Source organism: Geosmithia morbida, assembly GCF_012550715.1.
Source record: "Geosmithia morbida isolate 1262 chromosome Unknown scaffold_10, whole genome shotgun sequence".
Lineage (NCBI taxonomy): Eukaryota > Fungi > Ascomycota > Sordariomycetes > Hypocreales > Bionectriaceae > Geosmithia > Geosmithia morbida.
This window is the reverse complement of record NW_023336197.1, coordinates 804,836-830,873: the sequence shown is the minus strand read 5'-3', so window position 1 is coordinate 830,873 and position 26,038 is coordinate 804,836. Positions and strand designations below refer to the sequence as shown.

At 54.9% G+C, this 26,038-nt stretch overlaps 13 protein-coding genes across 13 annotated transcripts; 5 read left to right on the top strand and 8 right to left on the bottom strand.

Annotated features, from left to right (window-relative positions):
* Nucleotides 1–202: 202 nt before the first annotated feature.
* On the top strand, nt 203–1,859 carry GMORB2_1737 (Major Facilitator Superfamily; the record flags this gene model as incomplete). Its single annotated transcript, XM_035463718.1, has 4 exons — nt 203–845; nt 903–1,409; nt 1,465–1,629; nt 1,693–1,859. Coding segments are annotated over 4 exons (1,482 nt in total), but the record flags the coding sequence as incomplete, so codon positions are not given.
* A 475-nt stretch (nt 1,860–2,334) lies between these two features.
* Nucleotides 2,335–3,525, bottom strand: GMORB2_1736 (Pfam:DUF227; the record flags this gene model as incomplete). Its single annotated transcript, XM_035463717.1, has 1 exon — nt 2,335–3,525. One exon carries the CDS (start codon nt 3,523–3,525, stop codon nt 2,335–2,337), a length of 1,191 nt encoding a protein of 396 aa, XP_035320548.1.
* A 487-nt stretch (nt 3,526–4,012) lies between these two features.
* Nucleotides 4,013–5,444, bottom strand: GMORB2_1735 (uncharacterized protein; the record flags this gene model as incomplete). The annotated part of the gene is made up of 2 exons (XM_035463716.1): nt 4,013–5,017; nt 5,079–5,444. The coding sequence occupies 2 exons, from the start codon at nt 5,442–5,444 to the stop codon at nt 4,013–4,015; spliced, it is 1,371 nt and encodes a 456-aa protein (XP_035320547.1).
* Nucleotides 5,445–7,198: 1,754 nt separating this feature from the next.
* Nucleotides 7,199–7,695, top strand: GMORB2_1734 (uncharacterized protein; the record flags this gene model as incomplete). The annotated part of the gene is made up of 2 exons (XM_035463715.1): nt 7,199–7,301; nt 7,553–7,695. The coding sequence occupies 2 exons, from the start codon at nt 7,199–7,201 to the stop codon at nt 7,693–7,695; spliced, it is 246 nt and encodes an 81-aa protein (XP_035320546.1).
* Nucleotides 7,696–8,025: 330 nt separating this feature from the next.
* GMORB2_1733 (uncharacterized protein) lies at nt 8,026–8,904 on the bottom strand (the record flags this gene model as incomplete). The annotated part of the gene is made up of 1 exon (XM_035463714.1): nt 8,026–8,904. The coding sequence occupies one exon, from the start codon at nt 8,902–8,904 to the stop codon at nt 8,026–8,028; it is 879 nt and encodes a 292-aa protein (XP_035320545.1).
* Nucleotides 8,905–9,585: 681 nt separating this feature from the next.
* On the bottom strand, nt 9,586–12,739 carry GMORB2_1732 (kinesin family member C1; the record flags this gene model as incomplete). Its single annotated transcript, XM_035463713.1, has 8 exons — nt 9,586–9,648; nt 9,747–10,076; nt 10,200–11,446; nt 11,491–11,779; nt 11,899–11,915; nt 12,115–12,355; nt 12,430–12,548; nt 12,619–12,739. The coding sequence occupies 8 exons, from the start codon at nt 12,737–12,739 to the stop codon at nt 9,586–9,588; spliced, it is 2,427 nt and encodes an 808-aa protein (XP_035320544.1).
* Nucleotides 12,740–13,481: 742 nt separating this feature from the next.
* On the top strand, nt 13,482–14,530 carry GMORB2_1731 (1-acyl-sn-glycerol-3-phosphate acyltransferase; the record flags this gene model as incomplete). Its single annotated transcript, XM_035463712.1, has 2 exons — nt 13,482–13,512; nt 13,581–14,530. The coding sequence occupies 2 exons, from the start codon at nt 13,482–13,484 to the stop codon at nt 14,528–14,530; spliced, it is 981 nt and encodes a 326-aa protein (XP_035320543.1).
* A 426-nt stretch (nt 14,531–14,956) lies between these two features.
* GMORB2_1730 (dihydroxy-acid dehydratase) lies at nt 14,957–16,894 on the bottom strand (the record flags this gene model as incomplete). The annotated part of the gene is made up of 2 exons (XM_035463711.1): nt 14,957–16,706; nt 16,812–16,894. The coding sequence occupies 2 exons, from the start codon at nt 16,892–16,894 to the stop codon at nt 14,957–14,959; spliced, it is 1,833 nt and encodes a 610-aa protein (XP_035320542.1).
* A 1,075-nt stretch (nt 16,895–17,969) lies between these two features.
* GMORB2_1729 (uncharacterized protein) lies at nt 17,970–18,929 on the bottom strand (the record flags this gene model as incomplete). The annotated part of the gene is made up of 3 exons (XM_035463710.1): nt 17,970–18,427; nt 18,529–18,670; nt 18,891–18,929. The coding sequence occupies 3 exons, from the start codon at nt 18,927–18,929 to the stop codon at nt 17,970–17,972; spliced, it is 639 nt and encodes a 212-aa protein (XP_035320541.1).
* A 423-nt stretch (nt 18,930–19,352) lies between these two features.
* Nucleotides 19,353–20,606, top strand: GMORB2_1728 (Thioesterase domain; the record flags this gene model as incomplete). The annotated part of the gene is made up of 2 exons (XM_035463709.1): nt 19,353–19,650; nt 19,717–20,606. The coding sequence occupies 2 exons, from the start codon at nt 19,353–19,355 to the stop codon at nt 20,604–20,606; spliced, it is 1,188 nt and encodes a 395-aa protein (XP_035320540.1).
* A 203-nt stretch (nt 20,607–20,809) lies between these two features.
* Nucleotides 20,810–21,338, bottom strand: GMORB2_1727 (uncharacterized protein; the record flags this gene model as incomplete). The annotated part of the gene is made up of 2 exons (XM_035463708.1): nt 20,810–21,047; nt 21,136–21,338. The coding sequence occupies 2 exons, from the start codon at nt 21,336–21,338 to the stop codon at nt 20,810–20,812; spliced, it is 441 nt and encodes a 146-aa protein (XP_035320539.1).
* A 1,062-nt stretch (nt 21,339–22,400) lies between these two features.
* On the top strand, nt 22,401–23,199 carry GMORB2_1726 (uncharacterized protein; the record flags this gene model as incomplete). The annotated part of the gene is made up of 3 exons (XM_035463707.1): nt 22,401–22,448; nt 22,517–22,987; nt 23,077–23,199. 3 exons carry the CDS (start codon nt 22,401–22,403, stop codon nt 23,197–23,199), a joined length of 642 nt encoding a protein of 213 aa, XP_035320538.1.
* Nucleotides 23,200–23,976: 777 nt separating this feature from the next.
* Nucleotides 23,977–25,625, bottom strand: GMORB2_1725 (Protein of unknown function DUF89; the record flags this gene model as incomplete). The annotated part of the gene is made up of 4 exons (XM_035463706.1): nt 23,977–25,189; nt 25,251–25,381; nt 25,457–25,527; nt 25,604–25,625. The coding sequence occupies 4 exons, from the start codon at nt 25,623–25,625 to the stop codon at nt 23,977–23,979; spliced, it is 1,437 nt and encodes a 478-aa protein (XP_035320537.1).
* Between the last annotated feature and the right edge of the window lie 413 nt (nt 25,626–26,038).

Here is a 26,038-nt window from a genome sequence, read left to right as displayed (position 1 = left end):
AACGCATCGGGGAGTATAGTCTTTAAACCACCAAAAGCTGCTATCACGAAATACCGACTATCTCTGACGCATTTCTCCAGTATTGATCTCAGTTGGCCCCTCGGGTGGTATCGCTCATCATGTCTAAGGCATGGGAGAATAAAAAGACGAGACCGCCGACATACATCGTAGAGCGGAGTTCAAGTCCACCAGCACCACCACCATGACCGAAAAGCGAGAACCAACTCTTATTCAGTATCCTATCGGAACCATGACAGAAGAGGTAGTTGTGATCCCCGGTTACGATCCCGAGCTACATTTTGAAGAGACAGAGGTCAAGAAGGCACGGCTCAAGGTCGACCTGTGCATTCTCCCGTTCATCGTACTTTGCTTCTGCTTCCTCCAGTTTGACCGTACCAACATTGGTAATGCCCTGACGGACACGCTCCGTGATGATATACACGTGGACAATGCGCAGATCAACCTCTCGCAGACCCTATTCACCGTCGGGTTCATCGTGACAGAGCTGCCTTTCAACCTGATTAGCAGATACATGGGTCCTGAGCGCTTCCTCCCCATCACCATGTTCCTCTGGGGCACTGTCGTATGGTGCCAGGTATGGCTGAAGAACGGGGCTGGGCTCTGCGCTGCCCGCTTCTTCATAGGTGCGCTCGAGGGGGGTTATATCCCTGGTTTCGCCCTGTACATTTCGAAGTACTATACGAACCAAGAGCTTGGGTTGAGATATGCCATCTTTTGGGCCTCTAACAACGTCGCCGGTGCACTCGGAGGCCCGCTATCCATAGGGCTCCTATCCCTCAGGGGGCGCGGAGGTCTCGCCGGATGGCAGTGGCTCTTCCTCGTCGGTACGTTTTTTCCGCCTGATCCCCCGATGTGTAGGCCATGGCTGACACGGTGACCAGAGGGTGTCTTGACTTGCTTCCTCGGCATCGTGGCATACCTTTACCTCCCTCACAGTGCGGTCCAGCCCAAGAAGGTTATGGGAGCATCATTCCCTCTGTTTACGCCGAGGGAAGGATCCATACTTGTGACGCGCGTCATGCGCAATGATCCAACAAAGGCTCTTCAGTATGGCAAGCCCGTTCTGCCCAGGCACATAGTCGAGACCTTTGCCGACTGGCGACTGTACGGTCACCTCGTTGCTGCACTATTGTCCATGGTTATGATCACGCCCGTCAACACATATGCGCCATCCATCATCAAGTCTCTGGGTTTCAATGGTCTGCAGGCCAACGGGCTCAACTCGGTCGGTAGCGTTTGCGCTCTCATATGGTCCATCTCGGTGGCCTTTAGCAGTGACAGGTTTGGCGAACGTGGTCTTCACATTGCAGTCGCATACCTCTGGGGTGCTATCGGACTTCTATGGTTGGCTCTCACACCTGACAGTGCAGGGAACAAAGTAATCTATGGTAAGTCTCAAGCTGGAGATTCAAGGGGTCCGGTCAGCTTACACTGGGCACATAGGTGGCGTTGTCTGGACACAGATGGGTATGGGCTCCGGCCAGGCCATCAGTGGTGCCTGGCTCACGGCCAAGATGGAGGACCATAAACGACCCGTGGCCCTTGCTGCATATGTCGTCAGCTTGCAGCTGGCAAACTTCCCTGGGAGCCAGCTGTTTGAAGACAGTGGTATGTGTACTGTAAACTCGCCTTTACCCAACCAAGGTCGTTGAGTTAACATCGGTGTGACAGATGCTCCGAGATATACCCATGGATTCATTGTTGCTGCCGCGTGCACCATCGCCGCCGCAGTCGTGATTCTCGTCTGGAAGGTTCTTTATCGCATATACGACAATGGCGACACCGGCGTTAAATCAGACTTGGCGGAAATGAACTTGCGAAGGAACACGGACGTCAAAGTATGATAGAGTGGTTGCAGTGTAAATATATCAGTTGTCGATGTAGAGGATGTGACTCTAGACCTCCAAGTCCATATATACCGTAGTTGTTGAAGAGGTCTCCGCATCTTACAGCACGCGGTCGGACTCACGGCAGTCTTCGATTGCCTTCAAACTTTCAGTCGCCATTCTGGCATCATGAAGGTACGGGCATGGGATGGCAGAAAATCATAGAAGGGGCTGGGTTTGTTCGTGGTCGGGGCGGGTTCTTGTAAGCCAAACAGCGTAGGTGTTATTATGTACAGCCTCTCGTTTTCATAGTAATACGGTTTTCGACATAGAGGTCGAATACCAGATGGAGACAGGAAATGATGTCAAGGAAGAAACAATGGGTAGGCAGGATGAGGACGAGGAACCAGGGGGGGGGAGGGGAGGGCGAGAATGAGTCTCCTCCAGGACACAATCAAGTATATTACATTTTCCGTGTTAACCAGCATTATGAGCTCAACTCCCTAACCAGCCAGTCCTTCCACTCTGCATCGCGGATGATGAATCTCACCCGTGCCTCAAGCCACTCTGTATTTCCCCAAAATCCCCAGGACGCCTGAAACCGGCACCAATCAACGAGTGCCGTCTCCCAGTGGTGCTTGAAGTCTTCCCATGTGTACTTGATCGATTTGGCCCCGTCGCTGGCCAGCAGAGTATGTCTGTACTTCTCTAGGAGACGCTTTTCCCCCGCACGCATTCCGAGCTCCTCGGGCAATTCATCCTCGTCATCATCGTCTCCGACCAGCATATTTAGCGGTACGGAGCACGTAAAGAGCTTTGCAAGGTCGCAGACTCCCAGGCCCAGCCCAACATACTGAAAGTCGAAAAAGGCCACGCGGGTGCCGTCTTGAGTGGTAAATAGATTCTCCGACTTGACATCGCCGTGGATGTACGACTCAATATCCCTGCCCTGGGGCTTGAGGAGCTCAGCAGCCATCTCGGCAACCGACGACCCTCTCACCGGTGTGCAAAGGGCTTCGCACCACTCCGAGTCTTCGTCGTCAACCAGCGACTGGTACTCTGACCGTCGCGTGGCCAGGTAGGTGTACCCCCCGTTCAACCAGGTCTTGGATCCCCTGTCTTCCCGCGAAGCCTCCTCCAGCGGTGGCAGGACGTACTTGTCCAGATCACCGTCGGGAAGCCAGGCCCACGATGCTCCGTGAAATCTGGCCAGCCACTCCAGGGCGGCCGTTACCTGGACTGGCTGCAGGACGGCGCGCTTCTCCCCCGCAACGGGATATTCGGGCCTCAGATCCGTCATCAGCGTGGCAGTCAGGCCAGCCAGTTCATCTGTTTGCCTATCGCGCGTCGAGGCGAGACGCTGTGCCACCCCGACCTGGTCAGCACTCAGCCGAGGCACCACCTGGTCGTAGAAGTACTGTTCGACCTCGTAGCTCAGCATCTTGCGCAGGTGACCCTCGTCAGCTCTTCCATCTCGCGGAGGCGAGATGAGCTTGAGTATCAGGCGATATGTCGTCCCAGTAGTCCCAGCTGATTGGAGCCTGCACAGACTGTCAAGCTTCTGGGCTGCGGCGTCTGTCGAGGCTCGTGCTGTGACGGCGCAGATGTATCCGTAGCCTGCCCACAGGGTCTGCAGCTTGGTACATGAGACTAGCTCCAGTGAGTGCCATGAGAGCATGATCGATGCCACCCTCTCGGGACTTGCGACTCTATTTGACGGTCCCATCTTGCGTATTGACGGTTTTGGAAATGATGGTTAGGAGGAAAAATGATGATGCATGGTGTGGGCCAAGACTCTGAATGAGCCTCTGCCGCCGCAGAGTAACCTACCCTGCAGTGTCCGACGCAATGTCGATGTGACGGCGGTTATCACGTTGTGTCTGCTCTCTTCACCGGTGAAGAGACAGAGACAGCTTTATGGCGGCAAAGAATAATATATAATGGATTCAGGGACGTAAGTTCAGTGCGGCCAGGTTGAGTTTCTACAGCTCTTCTAATACGATCTGCATCATCTAGACACTAATGATGGTCACCAACACCATGAAGGGGACTAACAACCCGACGTCCCCATAGGTATATGAAAGCCAGAAGAAAAACTCAGTGTAAGCCATTACTCCAACAAATAGAAGAATAAGAACACCGAGTGCCGTCATGAAACACACAGCCTAAAACCCATACATGTATGCTTCCTCATACTTGTCCACCATGGCACCGTGCGTCAAGGCAAGCATCTGAGGGTCGAGGTCCTCAAACGCCATACTCCAGATGGCTTGGGCCTCAGCCTCGTCTGTCATCCTCGCAGAGTCGAGACCTAGATGCTGCGCCATGACAGGGTACATGGAGTATGTGTCGAGCTTGCTGGAGAGGGCCCGGTGCCTGAGCAGGAGATCGATCTGCCCGCGGCCCCAGCTGCTGAGGTATCGAGCGAGCGAGGGGATCTGCTCCCGTGGAAACACGAGGGCCTGCGAGCAGCACCCAAAGGGCTCGGCAGCTACCCCCGGAGAGGGAGGCAGCAGCGACGCCTTTCCGCACTGGAAGAATAGGACAACCATGGACGGAACGAAGATGAAAGCGAATATCCCCACGGTTATGGGATCGATCTGCGCCCGCACACTGCGAGACTGGGACCTCGCCATCTGCCAGGCAGAGAGGATGGCGATGCCAAGCCCGAGGCCGATCAAGTGCTCGTTGTTGCCGCCAATGTACCGCTTCTCCCACCCCGTCGATCGCTCCTGGTTGAACAGGCGCATAAACAGCCAGGAGGAGGTAGGGTGGTCGCTGCCGGTACCCCTCGGCGCCGACGGCGCAGGCGGTGGGAGCTTCTGCAGGTTCAGCAGCGTGCGCACGAGCCACCCGTCCGCCATGAGGATGTCGTCCTCGAACATGGCGATGTACGGCGCGTCAGAGGCCTCGTAGCAGCTCTGCAGGCCGTAGACGTAGTCAAAGACACCCTTGGCTTGGTAGTCCTTGCTGTCGATCATGCCGGTGAGCCAGTCGATCTCTTGGCTGGTGACGTTGTCGTAGGAATGCATAGAGTCGACGGCGTTGCGGATCCAGTCGCGGTGCCAGACCGGGTGGCGGGCCGGGTCCGTCTCGGCGATGAGCACGTTTATGTAGAGGTTTTCCCTCTCTACCTCTGAGAGGCCGTGTAGGATGCTGGCAACTGTCGTCTTTTGGTGATACATTCAGCATTTAAATCGCATCGGTATGCATGCATGAGAGTACACAAACCTCTAGATACTGCGTTCGCTCCCTCTTGACCGAAGTCAATACCAGGCAGATGGCAGGGTCAACCCCCGCCTTTGTGAAGTTACCCTGGTGAGAAGTCGCATCGTCATCGGTCATGAGAGGCTGTATCTCGGAAAGCCGGTGGGCGGAATATCGGTACTCGAATGCACGGGTGCTGTCGAAAAAGGCACTTCCCGGGTCGCGGTAGAAGTGTGCGCTGGCGTACCAGACGGCGCAAAGAACTATGGCGAGGCAGATGGCCAGCTTCTTGATGACGGAGGTTATGAAGGATTGCGGTTTGCTCAGCTGCACAGCCGGAGTGGCGATAGGCTTGTCTGCTGAATCAGGAGGAGCAGACAAGACGGCCATGGTGTATTGCTGTCAAGCTCTCACTCAATCATATAACGAATCAACCCTAGGAAAAAGGTACCGGGAATCACAAGTGAGTACTCCTATATCGAGGACGCCAAGAACATATAAGCAAACCAAAAGACGATGCCAAGACAAGTTTAAAGAACGAAGCAGGCATATCAGAATCAACGGCTAGTACAACGTCATGGAGACCCTCCCTCCCCCTACAAGTACTAAGTATTGTTACATGAAAAAAAGTGTCAATAAATCCAGGGCAATCTTATCCATATTTCCCTCCCCCCCTCATTTCCCTTTTCTCGTGGTAACAAGAGGCAGCCACGCCGTAAGGGGAGAGAGAACAAGAGGTTTGTTTTCGGGACAGACCACACAAAGTCACCATCATACGGATAGCCGATTAGCCGACAATGGGGGACGATCCTTTCCTGACCTCCACTGAAAGGCCGCCCTCTTCGTTTAGACGAACGGCTATTCGGCTTTATGTGGGTTGGAGGGACCTCGTGTGCCTGGGAAAGGTGGGTAGAGTGGTCGATCGTGATAAAATACGATGGAGGCTGCAACGCGACGAAAACAAGCATTCGATGCAAGCCACGCTACCGAGTCGACTTGAGGCCTCTGATTTGCGAGTTACTATGATGCTTCTAAATTAAGTATAAAAGGATTTTCAATGCTTTCATTACCTTCCATCATAATTGTATTCTATGCTATCATCTACGTAATAGCATGGTCTCCTGCTGCTTGTGGGTCGGCGTTGGTAAAGGGGAGACCCTGACTTGTTGATTTCAACAAATAATAGTACGAGTAGAAGTATATCTCCTTGTTATTCAAGGGACTGTATCCGTACTCCGTAATGAGAAAGCGTCATGATAATAAAGTAATGGGCAATGCGAAGCCGGCTCGTAGTTTCTGCCGTGTCGTGACAGCACGTACAAACCACATCTATTGACGAGCCGGTCGTATGAAACGGTGTAGACGTGGATACAAGTACTATTACTAGTAGTTCACATGTATTAATCTCTTCACTATCGTCCATAGAGTCTGAAGCGTGTGAGACTCCGTGAGACCTGGTGAGGCTGAGACAATGCGAATGCGCATAGCCGTGGGTCAACGAGACTTACCGTTCCCGCATTTTCAGAAATAACGAATGGAACGCGAACGCGCCTGCCGACGGCGGCTAGCCGCAAGCGAAGATGCGTGAGGCACTCGTAGAGGTGATATGAGTGAAGTGTCATGGAGCACTGCATGTGCGTGCACTTTACGCCTTGTACGAGCCGTTTTTCTGTAACATACACGAGGCCATGCATATCCTTAGTTACTCATACTCCCAGATCACATTAGGAGCCGTACGGCATATGTGATCAGTTCATCGCATTATGCGTGACCTTTGTGAGAGCTTTCGGCCAATGGCCTAGTCACTCCGAAAGACACGATGATTCACAGAATACTTCTACCACCATCAATCGATAGCGATCGGTAGGGACAAACTCGGGGATACAACCAGGGAAAGTTGCAGAAAGCAGCACAGGAAGAAGAAGCAATTAGACAGTTGCACTGTAGCTGATCAAGGACCCGATAACCTCGCAGGGCCAATGCACACGTGTCCTATACAACAAGGGAAAACGTGGAAAAGACCGATACAACAGCCCGGAAACGAAGAAGGGAAATAAAGAGAAGAACAGAGCTGAGAACATTGGCCTCTCCTTGTCTCTGCAAGACTTGCAGCATACATTCAAGGAATATCCACCCCAAAATCCATGGTTATAGTTAAGCTTGGCGGGCACACCGGGGATGCCAAGTCCCCAACGGCCTTAGCCGGACCAGTCGGCTTCACCCATTCAACGGCATATGCTTCTTCTGGTAAAGACTCTCGAGAACTTGAACAACAGCCAATCCTACCCCCTCCCCCGAGTCGATGCCAAGCCAGACACATGTATTCTCTACGAGGACAATGATTTGTTCGGCAGACGACTATCTTCATTCCTTGCTGTCTATTCCAATCCTGTCAAGTTCGAAAAACAAATCGTACTTGTCCATCTGCGCTCGCATCGCCATGGTTCTTCCCGCGCAGTAGAGATATTCTCGGCCTCGAAGAACAGAGGGATTTGAAGGCGACATGAGCAAGCAGAACAATAACAACAACAACAACAACGACAACGACGACGACAACAGGCTGCCCAAGTATATCTCCAAGGAGATCAATGTCAGCTTCGACCAGGCCACGCGCGAGCTCCGCACGGAGGGCTCCGACTGAATCCAGCACCGTGACCTTTTCAAAAAAGGTGAGGCGTGACAAGTCAGCTGTCAAGTACCACGCTCACCATTATGAATATGTTCCCCGCTCTTTTTTTTTATCTACATGGTTGTTGTCGTCGCCATTGTCATTGTCGGTGCAGGCGGTGGCATAGACAGCATCGGAGTTGGAGGAGTAGAGTTTGACATGGCGAAAGCGGGTCGTTGTTGGACTGCAACTTGCATGTGCAAGTTTCATAGCGCAGGTGTATACATATATTCAAAGGTGGTTGCGCGTATTCGATCGAGGCCAATACTTCAGAAAAGACCACGAGGGCGGGTATTCAGTGTGTCATGCCTCCCAGTCCATCGGCTCTTCAACCATCCAGTCCCACCCCTCCAGCTCTTCCTGCCTCTGCCCGCCGACCATGCTGCTCGCGATATCCATCTGCCCCGCGGGCTGCGGCGCCTGCCGCCGCACCACCTCGGCAGCCATGTCATAGGCCTCCCCCAGACCAGCCAGGATCCTGCCCACGATCCACTGGAGGTGGTACATGCGAATGGGCGGGGTCTCGGCCGTGACCTCGCCAGCCTCGTCCTTCCACCTGTTACGCAGCTCCTTGGCCTTCCAGAGGGCCTGGTAGACCTCTCCGGTTCCGAGGACGCCGTGGAGCGCATTGTCCGCGTCGCCCAGGGCGGTGAGGACATTGTGGTGGTACGCATGCGTGCTACGGCCGCGGGTGCCGGACCCGCCGGCCCCGCCGGCCATGATCTCGATGCCGAAGATGCGCTGCAGGAGCACGATGGCCTGCTCTATCCAGGTGTAGAATTCGTAAAAGTCGAGCTTGAAGTTGCGCTCTGCCACATCCGGGTCGAAGCCTTGCGACAGCGCCACCTCCGGGTCCACGCGCTGCCACGAGCTGTCCAGGTCGATCGACTTCCATCGTAACCGGAGACAGGTCTGCTCCAGACGGTGCAGCGCCCGAGCGGGGGCCAACGACGATGCCGTCGCGGCGGCGGACGGTGCGGATGCCGAGGCGATCAACGATGGCGCTTGCGTGGGAAGGGGCGGTAGGTCAAGTAGCGACTGCGGCGGCACGGAGCGCGATCGAGGGTCCGTCGTCGCTCGCGATGACGATGCACGGGTATACGTGTGGGAGCGCTCCGAGGCCCAGATGGACCCCGAGAGCCCGGTCGCGGACGACGCTGCAGCTGATGAGGCCCTGGCCATTCCCGAGACGCGTATGTGGGGGGAGGGAAGGGAGCGGGCCGAGGGTGGTTGTTGTTTGCTTTAGCTAGCCCCAGATGAGCTCTGAGCAATATACGTTTCGTCCGACAGACCAGGGAGGTCCCGCATGGCTGCGAAACGGGACGACTGGCGGCAACGATCTGTCCTTGTGCTCTCTCGGTTTCTGCCAACCAAGTCGGCGTCGCTTCGCTAGTTCGAGGGAAGGCTGGATGAAAGCGGGCGCGTTGTGGTGCAGCTGGGATAAGCCACTCGGCGGTTAGGGAGTTGGTCACCAAGCCACGGCATATTATTATGCAATGCGCCACATTCAATATCATATTACGGGTGAACCATCACCAATCAACATGAGCATCTGCAACATCTACAATGTCAACACCGAGTTTCCACAGAGAGCACCAAGGCTCCATGAGTGCTGCACAGCATCTTCTCTCGTTACCACAGGTCTTCCAAGGCCATCATGTCATAGTCATCATTTTGTAAAATAAAATAAAAAGATGGAAAATAAACGCAATATACAAGCAAACCCCTCCCCCCTTTTTCCCCCAACAAATGTACGCCCTATGAGAAGAGGACTTATATAACTGATAGGAATAAGAAAACACAGGCGCCAACCACTGAGAACACGTAAAAGAGAATGGATTATAAGATTTACAAGCTCGCCTGTTACGAATCGCTTCCCTTGATCTTTTTGGTCGCCTTGGCTGTACCGATATGTGTGTTGTGCACCTGGATGGTAGAGTCAGTACATCTGAAATCCATCAGAGATATGAAGGGAATATCTTGGATGGTGCGAGAGGGGAGAGAAGGAGAGGGGAGAGACAAACCTTTGTTGCAAATCGCAGGCTCGTCAGCGTCTCCTTCAGGTGAGCCTCTAACGGCGACACCATGACAAACATGAGCGTCTTGCTGTTCCCCCCCAAGCTATACTGCAGCAGGTGCGTGAGCTTGGAATTCCGGTAAGGCACGTGCCCGGATCCGCGGCCGAGGGCCTCGATCACGTCGCCAAGGCAGCTAAGACTCTTGTTGATATTCTGCGTCTCCTTCATGCGGTCTCCCTCGGCCTGCGAGTGCTTGAGCCTCTCCGAGCCCGCAAGGTCGACGAGGTTGAGCGTTCCCTCGCAGCGCTCACCGGTGGCCAGGTTCTCCCCCACCAGCTTGAGGATGAAGATGCTGTGAGACCGCGACGAGCGCTCGTTGGCCTTTGTCGCCGCCACCGAACGGTTCTTCTGCGCTTCTTCGAGCATACGCTCCACGCTCGAGGCCGAGTCGAGCCGTACGGTACGGCAGTTGACCAGCGTCGTCTGCTTGCGCGCGTCGTCGTGGCGGATCTCGGGCTTCTTGCTGCTCCTTCCCTCCACCAGCAGGTCGTTGAGCTCCTCGTTGTAGACCTCGACAAACGATCCTTCCATCGTGTACTCCCACGACTTCTCCTTGAGCTGGCCGATCGTCTCGTATATCATGTGCGTTGCGCGCGGGATCATGCCGTCCTCCGAAGACATGGTGTACGTCTTGCCCGACCCCGTCTGGCCGTAGCAGAAGATGCACACGTTGTATCCGTCCAGTGCGCTCTGTACCAATTGTGAGATCTCGTCAAAGATCTCATTGTTCTGCGTGCCCGGCACGAAGACGCGGTCAAACTCAAAGGGGTAGTTCTTGCGCGACAGCACACCCAGCGAGGTCCTCTCTTCAGGGCCCGCCATGACGATCTCGGCAGACGTCTTATCGTCGGGGAACGTCATCTGCGCCTTATCCCCTTCAGAATCATCCAGCGCCGGCCGCACTCTGCACATGACGCGGATGTTGCCCTTGAGCTCCTGGTACTTGTTGAAGAGCACCCGGCGCTCCGTCTCCTCCTTTATGAGCTTCTCCTTGGCCTCCTCGGCTACCCGCAGCGCATCCTGCAGCCGCGCTTCCATGCTCGAGAATGAGTCGGACTGGGCCTTGCTGTCCGACTCCAGAAAGTCTACCTGCGACCGTAAAGAGTTGATCTTGGCTTCCAGCGTCGTGTTGGATGCCGCGAGCTCGGCAATGTTGGTCTCCAGGCTTCCCTTGAGCGTCCTCTCGCGCTCGAGATCGCCCTTCAGGCCATTGATCTGCGACCGAAGGTCTATCATCTCCCGGTCTTTTCGCTGCATCGCCATCTCGAGATCTTGGTTGTCGCTGTTCATGCGCAGACGCATGTCCTGGATTTCGCGGTCCTTCCTCTGCCTCTCGTCTTCAATCTCTTGCTGGTGGCGTCGTTCCAGGTTCTTGAGTTCCTGGTGATGTTCCTTTGTCTCCTGCTCCTTCACACGGTCGAGTTCGCGGCTCAGCTCGCTGGTGATTGCCACGTGTTTGCGGGAAAGGTCGTCGACAGCATCGCGGTGTTTCCTCTCGACATCGTCCATTTCTCGCCGGTGGTCCCATTGGAGCTTCTCGATTTCGTGTCGCAACTGTCGCTCATCCTGTTTCGAACTGTCAAGGGCCATCTTCAGAGTCTCATTGCGATCCTCAAGCTTGGCACGGTCTCGTTCCAGTTCGGATACTAGAGAGAGGGTCAGCACATTCATCCCCAGAATCAGCAGCTACAGTGACTATACATGCCTCTCGTCTTAGCGAGTTCCAAGGCGTTATCGTGACCCTTGCGCTCGATCAGGGTCGTGTTGACCATGTCCTTCAGCTCCTTGAACTGCGACTCCATATCAACGACTCGGCCATCGACATCCCATGCTACAAAGTTTTTCACGTTAGACGACTTGCTCAGATAATAGGGCATAGTGCAGGGTGGCTTGGCGGGTGACTGGATATCTCGGATGCTCCGTTCAACCTTGTTCAGCATGTAAACCATGTGCTTGTTACTCGGCGTCTCAGGGCCCTCCTAGGGGCCTCCCGACAGCGGTGAGAGCTCTTCACATTTCTTATAGCCTCTATAGAAAGTAATGCTGTCATTCCCAAATATCGGGGGCGACAATAGGGAGCCTGAAGAAGTCACTTGACCTTCTTCTGTGCCACAGCTTGACTTTGTTTTTGGCGACATCAGAGAGCTTTCCTTGGTGGCTGGGGGTATTGATGTTGGGCTGGGCGGCTGTGTGTCATTTGCTGACGGGAGAGAACTTTCTCTGAGGGCCGATGGTCCTGCTGGTGCTAGGCTGGCTTGCATTCGTAGCAGCAGCGGTGGGTTGGATGTTTGCTGTTCTTGAGGGACTTTCGTACCATTCTTGACGACCGCCTCTTCGCGCTCAGCAGGGGCGGGCTTTTCGTAGTTGCTGTACGCCGTACGAGGCCTAACGGGCGCCTGGCTCTTGGATCGGCCATGGCTAGCGCGCACTCCAGCCCGCGTTTGCGGGCGGTCCGTTGACGTCTGACAGGTAGTGCCGGTGCTTCTGCCGTAGGCGCTTGATGAGGGCGAGGAGGGGGGTTGGATCTGGCGAGTTTGGATTTCGGGCTTCTTGAGCTACAGAGACAGGTCTATTGTGAGTGTGAAGGGCCTCTCGAGTGCTTCCGTGGGAGGGTGGTATCGATACACACCTTTGGCAAGGACTGGCCTTGGACATTGGGTCGTGGGAGAGGCGCAACCGCAGACGGCTTAGTTACATACTCTCCGGCCCTGTGGGACAGCGGTACGCGCTTGCTCTCGGACTGAATGGCTAAATATGTTGGAAACACTGTCAGCACGGGCGTTGTTGGCCACAGGACAAGAGCTGTCTGTCGACGTACCCGGCAAGGGGATCTCGCGCTTGGTGCCCTTGGCCTTGGGGGGCTGAAGGCGCGAGTTGAACTGGGACTGGCTGCATTCGGCAAGGCCCGAGGCCGTGGACTTGGTCGGGAGGCGGCTCATATTGGGTTTTGTCGTCTGTGTGCAATGTATTTGGGAGCCTGGACCCTCAAAGCTCTCTAAACCGATATCGCGTCGCAGACGTCATGCGGCGATGGGGGGGTCGCTCGGAGATCCAGAATAAACACGGTGGGTAGTGAGGCGCGCACGCGAAGGGCGGAGGAGCGTGAAGGCTCCGTTGGCGTTGAGGTATAGGTTGAAGCAAGAGAGAATCGGGAGTTGTTGAGGAGGAAGGTTATCGTACGAACGTATGTCCCTTTGGTGTCGAGGGTCACGATGCCGCAATAAAGCCAATGTTTGCTCCTCCTCCGGGTCGAGCTTTGGATCAGTTAGAGTGCACCATTGACTACATTAAACGGTTGTTTACGGGGCTGCTACGGTTGCCTAGCAACATTGTTTTTATGGGGTTGTCTTTCCTAAAGTGAGTGCGAATAGTCCAATAATCGAGTTTTATGAAAAATCTGCTGACTAAGGTCCTAGAATTTCCAAAAGCGTGGGGGTCCTACTTCACATGTCATGTCGGCAGACAAACCATCTACTCGTACATGTAACATATACAGCCAGAATATTGGAACCTCACCAGCGCATCCCACCGGGGAAACACCGCGTCCGAGGTATCATATTCTTCTTCACGAGCGACGAGATAAATCGCGGAACCATCAGTCAAAACCTGCCATATCACCCATGTCTTCTTGCCAGCTTTAGCTCTCTCTTCCTCCCTCTCCTGCCGACAAGCATCATCGCCATGGAAAAGTACAGCCAGTTTCGCGATCGAGGTAACGCCACACACCACGTTCGGACATGTGTCCACAATATGCGACACCCAATCTGACAAGAATCCTAGGCACGGGCATCGCGCCCTTCCTCCCGGTGACGACCCCGCTGACGGCCTTCTCGGCCGTGACACACACACTCCTCTTCCTCTTTCGACTGCCTTTCTTCATCGCCTACGTCGTGAGCTACTTCTTCCTCTTCCACTGGCTCCCTCTCCCCGTCGTCGCGCGAAAGGTGGCCCTCTGGGGCCTCATGGCCATCCCAGGCATATGGTGGGTTGACTTGCAGCTGGATGGGGTGAAGCGGGGCACCTTGGCGGACCAGCCGCGCGACCGCTTCCCCCACCCGGGGTCCGTCATCGCCGCCAACTTCACCAGCCCCATCGACCCGGTGTATTTGGCCGCCATCTTCGACCCCATCTTCACAGTGTCGTACCCTGGCACGCGCCTGGTTCAGAACGTCGGCCTGCTGGGCGCCATCTCCAGGGCCCTGGGTGCTGTCCGCACTGAGCCCCCGCCCATGGCACGCCTCGTCACCGTCGAGCACCTCCTCCATCTGTACCCGAGCCGCGTCATCGCCGTGTTTCCCGAGTGCGGTACCACCAACGGCAGGGCTATCCTGCCCTTTAGCCCCTCGATCCTGACCACCCCGCCCGACGTGCACATCTTCCCCGTCAGCCTGCGATACACGCCTCCGGACGTCACCACCCCTGTTCCGGGACAGTGGCTGCGCTTTGTCTGGAGCCTTCTCTCCCGCCCTACTACTTGCGTTCGCGTCCGCGTTGCAGAGGGTCAGCTCAACTCGTCCACTGCCCTGGACAATGGCGCTTCCTCGGCCCTGGCCTCATCTTCCTCCGCCACCAGCCGGGCCGCCGAACCGGAGCTTTCGGCTAACGAGCGCAAGGTGCTCGACCGTATCGGTGAGGCTCTCGCTAGGCTCAGTAGGGTCAAGCGGGTCGGCCTTACCATGAAGGACAAGGCCGAGTTCAGTGCCGCCCTCAGAGGGAAGAAGAGAGCCTGATGAGTACGGCCGTGTGATTCCTGGTTCTTTTCAGGAGTTCTTTTTTTTTGTGCAATTATGGCCTGATGGGTCAGGGCGTTTCTTTTTTTTTTTAGGCAATGCATTACAGGGTCTGTTGTTGTTTGGGGAACGCAAGATATGTTTATCTAGATATATGGCCTCTTTAGACGGCCGCCAAAAGGAAAAGAGAAAGAAGAAGTCATGGGTAGATTGAATATTTGTTTATTCATTTGAAATGTGAAGGGAACCAGAAAGAATTAAAAAAACAGTATATTAAACAGACGAGCGCCAATCCCCCCCTCCTTTTTTTTTTACTGGTGGCATCTGTCCTCCTCCCCTCCCTCCGTCCATGTTACAAATAAGTACTTTTTTTTATTCCCGAATTTTCCTTTCTTTTTCTTTGCTAAAGAGTCAGACGAGTTCATCTCACTCCTCGAGCTTGCCGTCGGTGACACAGCCAGAGCTGGCATCGCTGACGAGGCTAGCGTACTTCTTGAGAGTACCGCGGTTGTAACGCAGAGGGGGTTTAACCCAGGCGGCCCTGCGCCTGGCCATCTCCTCCTCGGGCACCTCGAGATCGACGACACGCTTCTCGGCGTCAATGACGATGCGGTCGCCATCCTCGACGAGACCGATGGGACCACCCTCGATGGCCTCGGGGACGACGTGGCCGATGATGAAGCCGTGGGAACCGCCGGAGAAGCGACCATCGGTGATGAGGGCGACGTCCTTGCCCAGACCGGCACCCATGATGGCGGACGAGGGCTTGAGCATCTCGGGCATGCCGGGACCACCCTTGGGGCCGTCGTAGCGGATAATGACGACGGTGTTCTCGCCCTTCTTGATCTCGCCGTTCTCGAGGCTGGTGATGAAGTCGGGTTCCGAGTTGTAGACGCGGGCCTTGCCCTCGAAGCGCGTGCCCTCCTTGCCGGTGATCTTGCCGACGCAGCCACCGGGGGCGAGCGAGCCGCGCATGATGGCCAGGTGGCCCGTCTTCTTGATGGGGTTGTTCAGGGGACGCAGGATGTCCTGGTCCTTGGGCATGTCGGGGGCAGACTCGACGTTCTCCTTCATGGTCTTACCGGTGACGGTGATGCCGTCGCCCTTGATCAGGCCCTCCTTCAACAGGTACTTGAGCAGGCCGGGCGTGCCGCCGATGCGGTGCATGTCGGCCATGACGTACTTGCCCGAAGGCTTGAGGTCGGCGAGGAAGGGGGTGCGGTCGGTGACGGCCTGGAAGTCATCAATAGTGAGCTTGATGCCGACGGAGTGGGCGATGGCGATGAGGTGCAGGACGGCGTTGGTGCTGCCGCCCAGGATGGTGACGACCACCATGGCGTTCTCAAAGGCCTGGCGGGTCATGATGTCTGAGGGGCGGATGTCCTCCTTGAGGATGTTGCGCATGGCGGGACCGACGAGGGCACACTCGGCCTTCTTGGACGGGTGCTCGGCAGGGTTGCTGCTGCTGCCGGGGAGGGTGAGACCGAGGGTCTCGATGGCCGTGGCCATGGTGTTGGCCGTGTACATGCCTCCGCAGGCGCCGCCGCCGGGGCAGGCGTTGCGGATGATGTCGAAACGCTCCTCCTCGGTGATCTGTCCGGTGATGTACTGTCCGTACGACTGGAAAGCAGAGACGATGTCGATGGTCTCGCCCTTCTTGCTGCATCCAGGAGCGATGGTACCACCGTACACCATGATGCTGGGACGGTTGACACGGCCCATGGCGATGGCCACGCCGGGCATGTTCTTGTCACAGCCAGGCAAGCTGACGTTTCCGTCGTACCACTGACCCTGCATGACAGTCTCGATGCTGTCGGCAATGATCTCGCGGCTCTGCAGGGAATAGCGCATACCCGTCGTGCCCATGGAGATACCGTCGCTGACACCGATGGTGTTGAAGCGGTAGCTGATGAGACCGGCGTCGCGCACGGACTTGGCCACCAGCCCAGACAGATCCATCAGGTGCATGTTGCACGGGTTACCCTCGTACCACACCGACGAGATACCCACCTGGGCCTTGTTCATGTCCTCCTCGCTCAGGCCAGTGGCGTACAGCATGGCTTGCGAAGCTCCCTGTGACTTGGGTTGGGTGATGTTGGATGAGATCTTGTTAAGGCCCGACGCCTTGTCTTTGTCATCGGAGCTGCAGCGGGAGGGCGTTATCGAGAAGAGGCGGCTGAGGGAGGAGCATAGGGGTTAGCGTCATGGTCGAGATTTTGCGTAGATATACCCATGGCACAAGAATAGAGAGAGGGGGGAGGAGAGAGAGAGAGAGACAAACCTAGGGGTCCTCATGGACAAGCTGGATTTTTTCGACCAAATCCCCCGGGCAGCAGCGCCCAGGCGGACAGACCGGGACAGCATGACGGCTAGAGGCAGCGGCGGTGACTTTGTGATGATGGAAAAGAGTGGTATGAAGGTTCAGTCTTGAGAGTGGGACAGACAAAAAAGAAACAGAAAAAGTCAATGGGTCCCGATCGCAACTGCACTCGTCGTCTATGGAGAAATTGACGAATTACAATGGGATGGCGGGATGTGGGCTCGAGGAGTGGTGGGTAGTGGTAAATTGTTGTAGGGTGGTGTATGGTGTGTGACAGGATCAGCAGTTCTCAGGATAATAATTTCTGACCCGAGATCGGGGGTTTTCCTTACAAATTCCCAAATTCTTTACCAGGTTCAATCCTTACCGTATTCGGCTTAATCAATTGGTGGCCATGACAATGGCCCTAGCGTTATTGGCTGCAGAGTTGCGACTTCGGGAAACGGCTGAGTCGAAACGTATGATGCCAAGGGTCCGGATTTTACGGACGTCACGGGTATTATGACTGGCTCGATTATCATGTCGGTCCAGTTACATTGGTAACTTCAGTCTCTCAGTCTCGAAGGCATCGAGTTCTGACATGAACTGTTGATGAATCCAAGAATACACGCAAGACGAGACGCTGGAACCTGTCCACCACCACTCTCAAGTTTGCCAGCATACCCTGTACACATTACGATGAATTGAGACAAGTTATTTTTCTCGAATGCAATGACAGAAGAATGTCGAGCAGGACTTTTGGAATAAATGAAAGATGCACACGGATGCATACGGTTGTCCATGATTTTCGTCCACAGCAGTTCTTGAGCACTGGTTCTCCTGCCTTATTGCTGTCACTCTCATCGCTGTTGTCGTCATTGTCTGGGAGGATATGGACTGGTAGAAAACGGGCCGACAGACATACAGCAGCACCCCGATGTTGATCACGGTTAATAGTCGATCATGTCCCCAGTGCCCTTTGCCGTATCAGCTTCCAAGGTCAGTCTCTCCCGTGCTCGCTCCGCATCAGTGGCGTTTGTTATGTGCAACCGGCTAATCAATTGGGGTTTTCTTAACGGCTCTGAACACGAGGGGCATCTCTCGTCCCGCATTGTATTACTCCAAGATTCCTCGCCATATTTACTCCTTTCTTGACGGAGCCTCATCCGGCTTGCCGTCGGCTGACTTTCCCTCGCTCTCCTTGGGGTCCTTCTCACTCCTCTTTCTGAAAACCTCATCAATGACACCCAGTTCTAACGCCTCCTCGGCGCTGAGGTACTTGTCCCTCTCCATCATGTCGTTGACCTCCTCGAGCGAATACCTGTCGTGGCCTTTTGCCGTGTTCAGGTGGTGCTGCATGATACGGTTCGACTGATCGCGTATGCGCTGGATCTGGTTGGCGTAGATGAGAATGTCGGAAGCCTGACCGCGCGTGCCTCCAAGGGGCTGATGGATCATGATGGAGCTGTGCGGGAGGGCGCAGCGCTTTCCTGGCTCGCCGCCCGCCAGGAGGATGGCGGCCATGGACGCGGCGCCGCCCACGCAGACGGTCGACACGGGGGACTTGATGTAGGTCATTGTGTCGTAGATGGCCATGCCTGTACGCCGCAGTCAGTATCGGCGATTGCCCGACTTGCAATTTTTTTCTGGGACTCTATCAAAGGCAGCGAGGTTCGTTCCTGGGCCATGCATGTCATACCAGATGTCACGGATCCGCCCGGAGAGTTTATGTACATGGTAATTGGCTTGTCGGGCGTGTCGGATTCGAGCCACAGTAGCTGGGCGACGATGGAGGCCGACATGTAGTCATTGATCTCGCCATTGAGGCAGATTATGCGCTCCTAGAAGGGTACCGGTTAATTGCTTTCATCGGTTCATTCGTGTCGAGTACGGTACGTACCTGTAGTAGCTTGGAAAAGATGTCCCCTGGTGTTTATCAGGTCAGTGCGTGCCCGGAAATCGACGATGGTCGGGCCGTATTACATGTCTTTCTGCCCTGTGACTGCGAGCCTGTTAGCTATATCGTCCATGGGATCACGTGTATTGGGAAGATCGACGTACTGATGTCTCCTCAATGTATGGCATGGGAATGTAGTCCATGGCAGGCGAGCTACTGCTGTCTCCAGACCTGCTAGAGTGGCCAAATGCACGAGCAGAGTGCGCACGGGCGGCGCAGCGCAGAGGTACTGCCCGTAAGGAGGATGTTAACCTGAACATCTCGGTGATCTATATCTGCGCGCAGAGCCCGTCAATCCGCTTGATTCCCTGATGACGCGAGGCTGCGATGATGGATGGTCGTGTGGTGTGTGGTGTGGTGTGGAGATGGCAATGGTGCCTGCGTTGCTTGGGGAGCTGTGGAGCGTGCGTCATTGGCGGTGCTATGGCCTCAGGCTTCCGTCTTACCCCCCCCCCCCCGGTTGAATCGTTGGTCCATTCTTTTCTGCGCTCCCAACCTCTCACTACATAATTGCTTAAGCAACACGACACACAACAGACAGTCTTGTCTAGATCGCCACACCCTTGATGAAGCGGTGCAGAACAGCCGCTTCGGTCCTGCGGCCGGGCGCGCAATTCAGACGATGGGCATCATACGATAAGGCTTCCCTGACAAGGGAAGAGCTCCTGCGACAAGTCCAAGCCGACCTGGACAAGTCTATCCGCGTCGACGCTGAGGCCAAGACAATATCGACTTCGGCGGGCGACCTGCCCATATCACCCGTTTTTGACCCGGCGTGGATTCAATCGCGACGGCGACAGCGCAAACCCGACGCTGGCAAGCCCACGGGCAGGTTCCGCCGGAAACTAAGGCTTAATCCATACGGTACAACTGCCCTAATCAAACCCCCTCCCCCAATCTCGCATGCATGTTCGCTGACAGGAATCACAGCTCGAGCATTAGCCACGCCGATACGAACATGTGCATTCACCGACACTGCTCTACCCCGCTACTTCCTCCAGGATATCGAGATTGTGAGCCACCCTACTACGGGGAAACCGTGGTACGCGCCCGGACCGCTGGCCTTTGACCGCGTACGACCGATACACTACCCCACCGAGGGCGGGGAACACACGGGCATGAGAAACGAGGGCGGGAAATCGACAGAGGGCTTGGAGGAGGGTGGCGACATGTCTAGCAGCACAGAAAGGGCCCGTCCTCACAGAGCCCCCCTAACGGCTTACACCCTCAACCGCAAAGACATGCTGGACCGGCTAGGTCCGGGAAGCAAATTGCTAGGCCAGCTATTCGGCCCACGCAACGGGACGGCCTGGTCACCCGAGCTGCGCAGGGCCGTCTGGCGCGCCGACATGGGCGACACGATCCTGGGTATGATGCGCCGCCTCGTCGTGGACGCGCTGGTCGACCGTGCTACCGGTGCCGATCTCACCAAGTTCGTCGAGCCGGTCGAGGGTGGGTGGGATGCCGTGGGGAAAGTGGATAGGCGACAGAGCGTTCTCTGGATTCCGTCGCAGCAGCAGGAAGGAGGCACGGGGGAGAAGGTTCTGAGATACCCTACAGTCGACGTGCCCGGGGCGAAATATAACGGCAAGATGGCGGTATATAACCTCAGCAGTCTACTAGGAGAGGAAGAGATTGTCAGGTTGAGAGCCAGTGCGCCAGAGGTGTTTTGCGAGGGGAAGGAGCTGTTTGTTCTCAAGTCTTGGGGTAGTCAGAGCATGGTGAATCTTCATCTGCTCCTCTGGCGGCTGGAGGGATATCTGGCACCGACTCCTCCACTGGGAAATGCCACCAAGAAGGATTCGGATAGAGAGAGGTGAGGGATGACCTGGGGTTCGTTCCCGTTCTTGTATGATAATGTACATTACCTCTTGGCATCTAGTACTATATAGAAAAGTCATGGATAGAAAACCCGGTTCTGCCGCGTATAACGCCAATGATACAAATTTACGCTCATGATACTAATAACCTATACATGCCACCGGTCCAACAACGCCAAAACGTCCATGACGGTAACCCGGCATCACAGCGACGGCGCAAAGTTGAAGCCAACAATCCCCTGAGCAACAGTGTTCTCCTCGGAGGCCACGGGTCCAGAGCAAAGGGACACGCGACGTCCGATGATGCCCTCGCCTCCAACCCCGACAGCCAGCGGGCTATCAAGCTCAAACTCGACGTGATCTTTGCTCATGGCAGCGGGGAAAGCGAATTGTCGAAAGAGGCCGCAGTCGCCCTGGTGGGCGCGCAGGTCTCCGGTGGAACTGGTTCGATCCAGAGTGTAAGCAACGAAGGAGAACACAACGAGGAATAAAAGAGAGAGAGAGAGAGAGAGAGAGAGAGAGGACATACTGTATCACTACATGCAGGCTAGATAACCTGGTCAGATCAGGGCAGTCTCCCGTGGGGGTAAGTCTGGCGTGTGTTGCGCCGACGCTGGTGGGGGATCCGGGTGTGTGGAAGGCGAGATCGGCATTGATGCGCGACGAGGTGATTGGGCTGAGGACGGCGAGGGCACCGCCACGGGGACGATTTGAGTTGTCAGGGCCGCACATCCTGTTCATGTATCGTATCGTTGATGGGCAAGAGAAGAGATGTAGACATGAGGTTTAGAGAAGGAATGGCTTTAGCCCTTTTTAAACATGACTTTTTTTTCAACGGTGAGCAGCAACAACAGCACCTTGCTGAAACGCGCTTGTCCGTGACTACGGAGTACGACTGCTGCCACCGCCACCCTCGACGACGATACCTTCTCAATTCTCCCTCATTCCCTCGCAAGTATCGTTCCTCAATACGAGGAGCTCGATCACTTCTCTGTTGATATCGATTGCGCAAGGAAGGCACAGCGGGACCTTGATGGTTCGGGATACCTTGAGGGACAGCGACGTAGTGAGGGGCAGCCAATGGCCGTGGACGGTTTACTAGCGCCCCTGCCACATACGGCAATCAGGGTGCTGAGCAAGTTTGAGAGAAAATGATCGGATATTTGGCTTCTTTTGTTTCTCAATAATAAGAGCAGGGAACATCTTCCACACTCTACCTCCGCATTCCTTTTCCTATCCATGCTCTTCTTGTACGAGAAGAACGAGCGCATTGTTTGAGAATTGAAGCAGATTTGAGCGTATGAATGAAGGAATGGATGAATGTCGTTTGTCTCCGTGTTTTGACCTTGATTTCGTCAGTATAAGAATGTCCGTCCATCACGTATGTTAGGCTTTACATATGCAGAGACACATGTGCTTTATAATACAGATCACGACTTTCTACCTTGACAATGAATGAGGGGTTGATTACCTTCCCTTTATATAAGCAACACAGGATGGGGAATAGCAATACGTCAGAGCGCAAGCCCTTCGACTGCGAGGAGGCAGTGAGCAGCAGCAACAGCAGCAGCAGCAGTAGCGAGACAGACCAACCCCTCGTTTCTCCTGCCCTGCTACCCCTACCTCTACCCCTCCCCCTCCCCCTCCTCCTCTTCCTCTTCTTTCTATTTCTCTGCTATTCCTCCTGTCATTTATACCTCTTTCTTGAATCTTGTAATCCTTCCTTTCTCAACACATCTCCTTCTTCTCTTGCCCCATAACAGAGCAAAGCCAGGCCCAAGAGCACTCGCCATCATGTCCGTCACAACCTATACTCTCCCTCCTCTCCCCTACGCCTACAATGTACGTCAGAAACCTCATCTCACCGGTGACCGCCATGCCCTGACAGCCTGACTGACCTGAACTCAAAGGCCCTGGAACCCAGCATCTCGGCTCAGATCATGGAGCTCCACCACTCCAAGCACCACAACACGTACGTGACGAACCTCAACAACGCCCTGAAGTCCTACTCAAGCGCCATCGCTTCGTCCGACATCCCGGCCCAGATCGCTCTCCAGTCGGCCATCAAGTTCAACGGCGGAGGACACATCAACCACTCCCTATTCTGGGAGAACTTGTCCCCCGCCTCATCCTCGGACGCCGACCCCGACACCTCAGCCCCAACTCTCAAGGCCGAGATCACGAAGGTTTGGGGTGGACTCGACCAGTTCCAGGCCTCCTTCAACAAGGCCCTCCTAGGTATCCAGGGGAGCGGATGGGGCTGGCTCGTCAAGGACGCCCAGGGCCTGCGTATCGTCACGACAAAGGACCAGGACCCCGTCGTTGGCGGCGAGGTCCCCATCTTTGGTGTTGACATGTGGGAGCATGCTTACTACCTTCAGGTACAGAAACCCCTTTTTCAATCTTCTATCGAAGAACCACCCCCCCCCCCCCCCCCCCCCCCCGAGACATGTGGCTAACACTCGGACAGTACCTAAACGGCAAGGCTGCCTACATCGATAACATCTGGAAGGTCATCAACTGGAAGACGGCCGAGGCACGTTTCAAGGGATCCGCAGACGATGCCTTTAAGATTCTCAAGGCTGCTCTGTAATTGCGTTGACGGGGTTTGTCTTCTGCTAGTCCCCAGAAGCTAGGCGGTTAGTCAGAGAAAACAATGATGGCCGTAATACAATTGAAAACAGAGTTCAGTTTCCATTCACTCCGTTCCATCACTCCGTACTCCTCCGTTCCGTTCCGTGCTACTTCAACTTCCTAGCGCGTGTCGTGTACGGCGAATGTCCAACAGCGGTTAGCGTTAGACGATTCATGTCCACGTCACTTTTCCTTTTTTTTTTTTTTCCGCTCTTCATTTTGTTGCCACTGCTAGTCATTGAACACTCTGGTTACTCGCCATTTTTGGGATTGATTTAGAGCCAAAGAATGTTGATTGAAAAAAAAAAGGTGGAAAAAAAAAGAGTCATAAAGAAGTCTCAATGACAATTTAGTCATCCTTTGTCATTTCACTGATGGAGAAAGAATGAGGAAGAGTTTCTGTAATCATGAAATCTATGTCATTTTGCTCATTTGTGGCAATCTCTAGCCATCAATCCATCAATCCTGATTCCTAAACATAGGAGATAAAAAAAAAGGTATAAACAAAAAAAGGAGAAAAAAAGAAGAAGAGAGCAAGATATAGAAAAAGAGAACAAAAGAAAAAAAAAACATCTATGCTTCTCTATATGTCAAATCATGATATGGGGAAGCTTTCCGTTCCCAACTTTGTTGTTGTGTGTATGTCTCCACGGCCTGATCAGCGGTCTAAAACCAAGACGCGCGCGTGTAGTAATTCAAAGTGCGGTGTGCTTTTGTCTTTCTGTGAGCAATCTTCTTACTCCTGCTTCTTGCCCTCGGAAAGGGCAATGACAGCCCACTTTCCGTGCCAGGCCCACTTCCTGGCGCCGGTCTCGATATCACCAGCAATCTTCTTGAGCTCCTCGTCCTGACCGGGCTTGAGGCCAGTGACGACGTCAGCCTTGCAGGTGCGCAGGGACATGACATTGATGCCGGAGTTGCGGCCCATGGGACCGATGGCGTCGGGGTAGGGGGTGGTGGGGTCCCAGAGAGCGTCACCGGTCAGCTTGCGGTAGTTGAGGTCACCCTTGAAGATGACGAGCTCAGCATCCTTGAGGTCCTCGTACAGGTCGGGGGCCTGGTGGGGCAGACGCCAGAAACTGCCGCCGGTGGTCCAGTAGCGGTGGGGGCGGAGGACAAATTCGCCTTCGACATGGTGCTGGGTCCAGTTCTTGAAGACGAACTCCATGTTCGCAGCCTCTTCGGCGGAGAGAGGGGCAGGGGTCTTGCCCTGAAGCTTATCGTCGTCGCTGGGGGTCTCGAAGAAGGTCTTGGCGTTCGAGATGACGTCGAGGGTATCCTTAAAGTCCCGGGGGGTCACGTCGGAGACGAACCACGGCATGGACTTGGGGCGGAAGACAATGTGGGTGGCCAGGCCGGTGGAGAGGAGGAAGCCGGCGAGGACAAGGTCGACGTAGAGCTCAAAGCCGGCGTTGTCAAGGACGAAGTCGACGCGGCGCTCGGCCTTACCCTCGGCGCGGGCCTTGGCAAGCAGGTCATAGACGCGGGGGAGGTCGTTGAGGACAATGTTCTTCTCAGCCCTCTTGCGGGCCTCAGAGCCCTGCATGTTCTTGATCTCCTCGTACGACATGTTGGCCAGGAGGGTCAGGTCAGTAGCATTTCCCCACAGGCAGACCTCGAACATCTCGTTGAAGAGAATCTTCTCGGCCTCGGGGTCGTGGGTGGCATCCTTGTTGGCCTTGATCTCCTCAACCAGCTCGCGGTAGCGGGCGGCGAGCTCCAGAACGGCCACGCGGGAAGTGCGGAAGGTGTCTATCTTCTGGACGGCGAAGACATCGTACTCCTGCCAGAACTTGCTGGGGCTGTTGTGGAAGAAGGTGACGACGCGGCGGTACAGGTAGCACTCAGAGAACAGCCAGTAGACATCCAGCCAGTGGGGGTTCCCACGCTGCTCAAGCTCCTTGTTGAAGACCTCAGCCTCCTGGGGGTAGAGCTTGTCGGTGATGGGACTGTCGACAGGAGTGTTAGCTACGATGTAATAGATCGGAGGGGGGTTTGGGGTGTTCGTACGTGAGTGTGCGGTCGTGCTGAACCTCGTACTTGAACTTGACGAGCTCCTCGAGAATCTTCTTGCCCTCGGCCTTCTCAGTCTCATCGGTGATCTTGGAGATGGCCTTGTGGATATCGTCGATGCAGCCAGTCTATGTGGACATATAGGTTAGCATCTCGGGTTGGACGGTCGGCAGTGTAGTAGTCAGGGAGCAGATGGAACTCACCAGGATGTGAGGGAAACGAATCAGGACAGTCTCGTGAGCGAACGATGTCTTGTCGCTGGTCATGGACTTGGCTAGCAGAAGGGAAGATATGTCAGTAAGATGAGCAACACTCTGTGCCTCTGAGGCACACAAGTCATGGAAACTTACGAATCTTGTTGTCGTACTCCATCGTGACGGTTGTTGGCGAGTGCGTGATGGGAGGGGGGTATCAAAGAAGGAGAGGACTGTGTGTGGAAAGGAGAGGTATAGAGAATGAAAGATGGAAAGACAATCGGAAACAGAATGGAGGGATGGTTTTATCTTTCCTATATACTCGCTCGACAGCCCCATGTACGGAGTTACAACTTGTTGGTAGTCCGTTACCTGTTACAAGTACGAGTATTCCTGGAGTGACTCCCATACTTTTTTTTTGGAGGGGCAACGAGGGGCTCAACGGGAGGCAGAGCCGCGATATGGCGCTAGTCATGGATAGATGCAAGAGCATGTGCACGTAAGCGGAGTTGGCTCTGGTGTGAGTTGTGGGATACATGAATTAAAAAAGGGGTTTAGTCAGAAAATGGTTAAATGAATACTAGTAAGGGA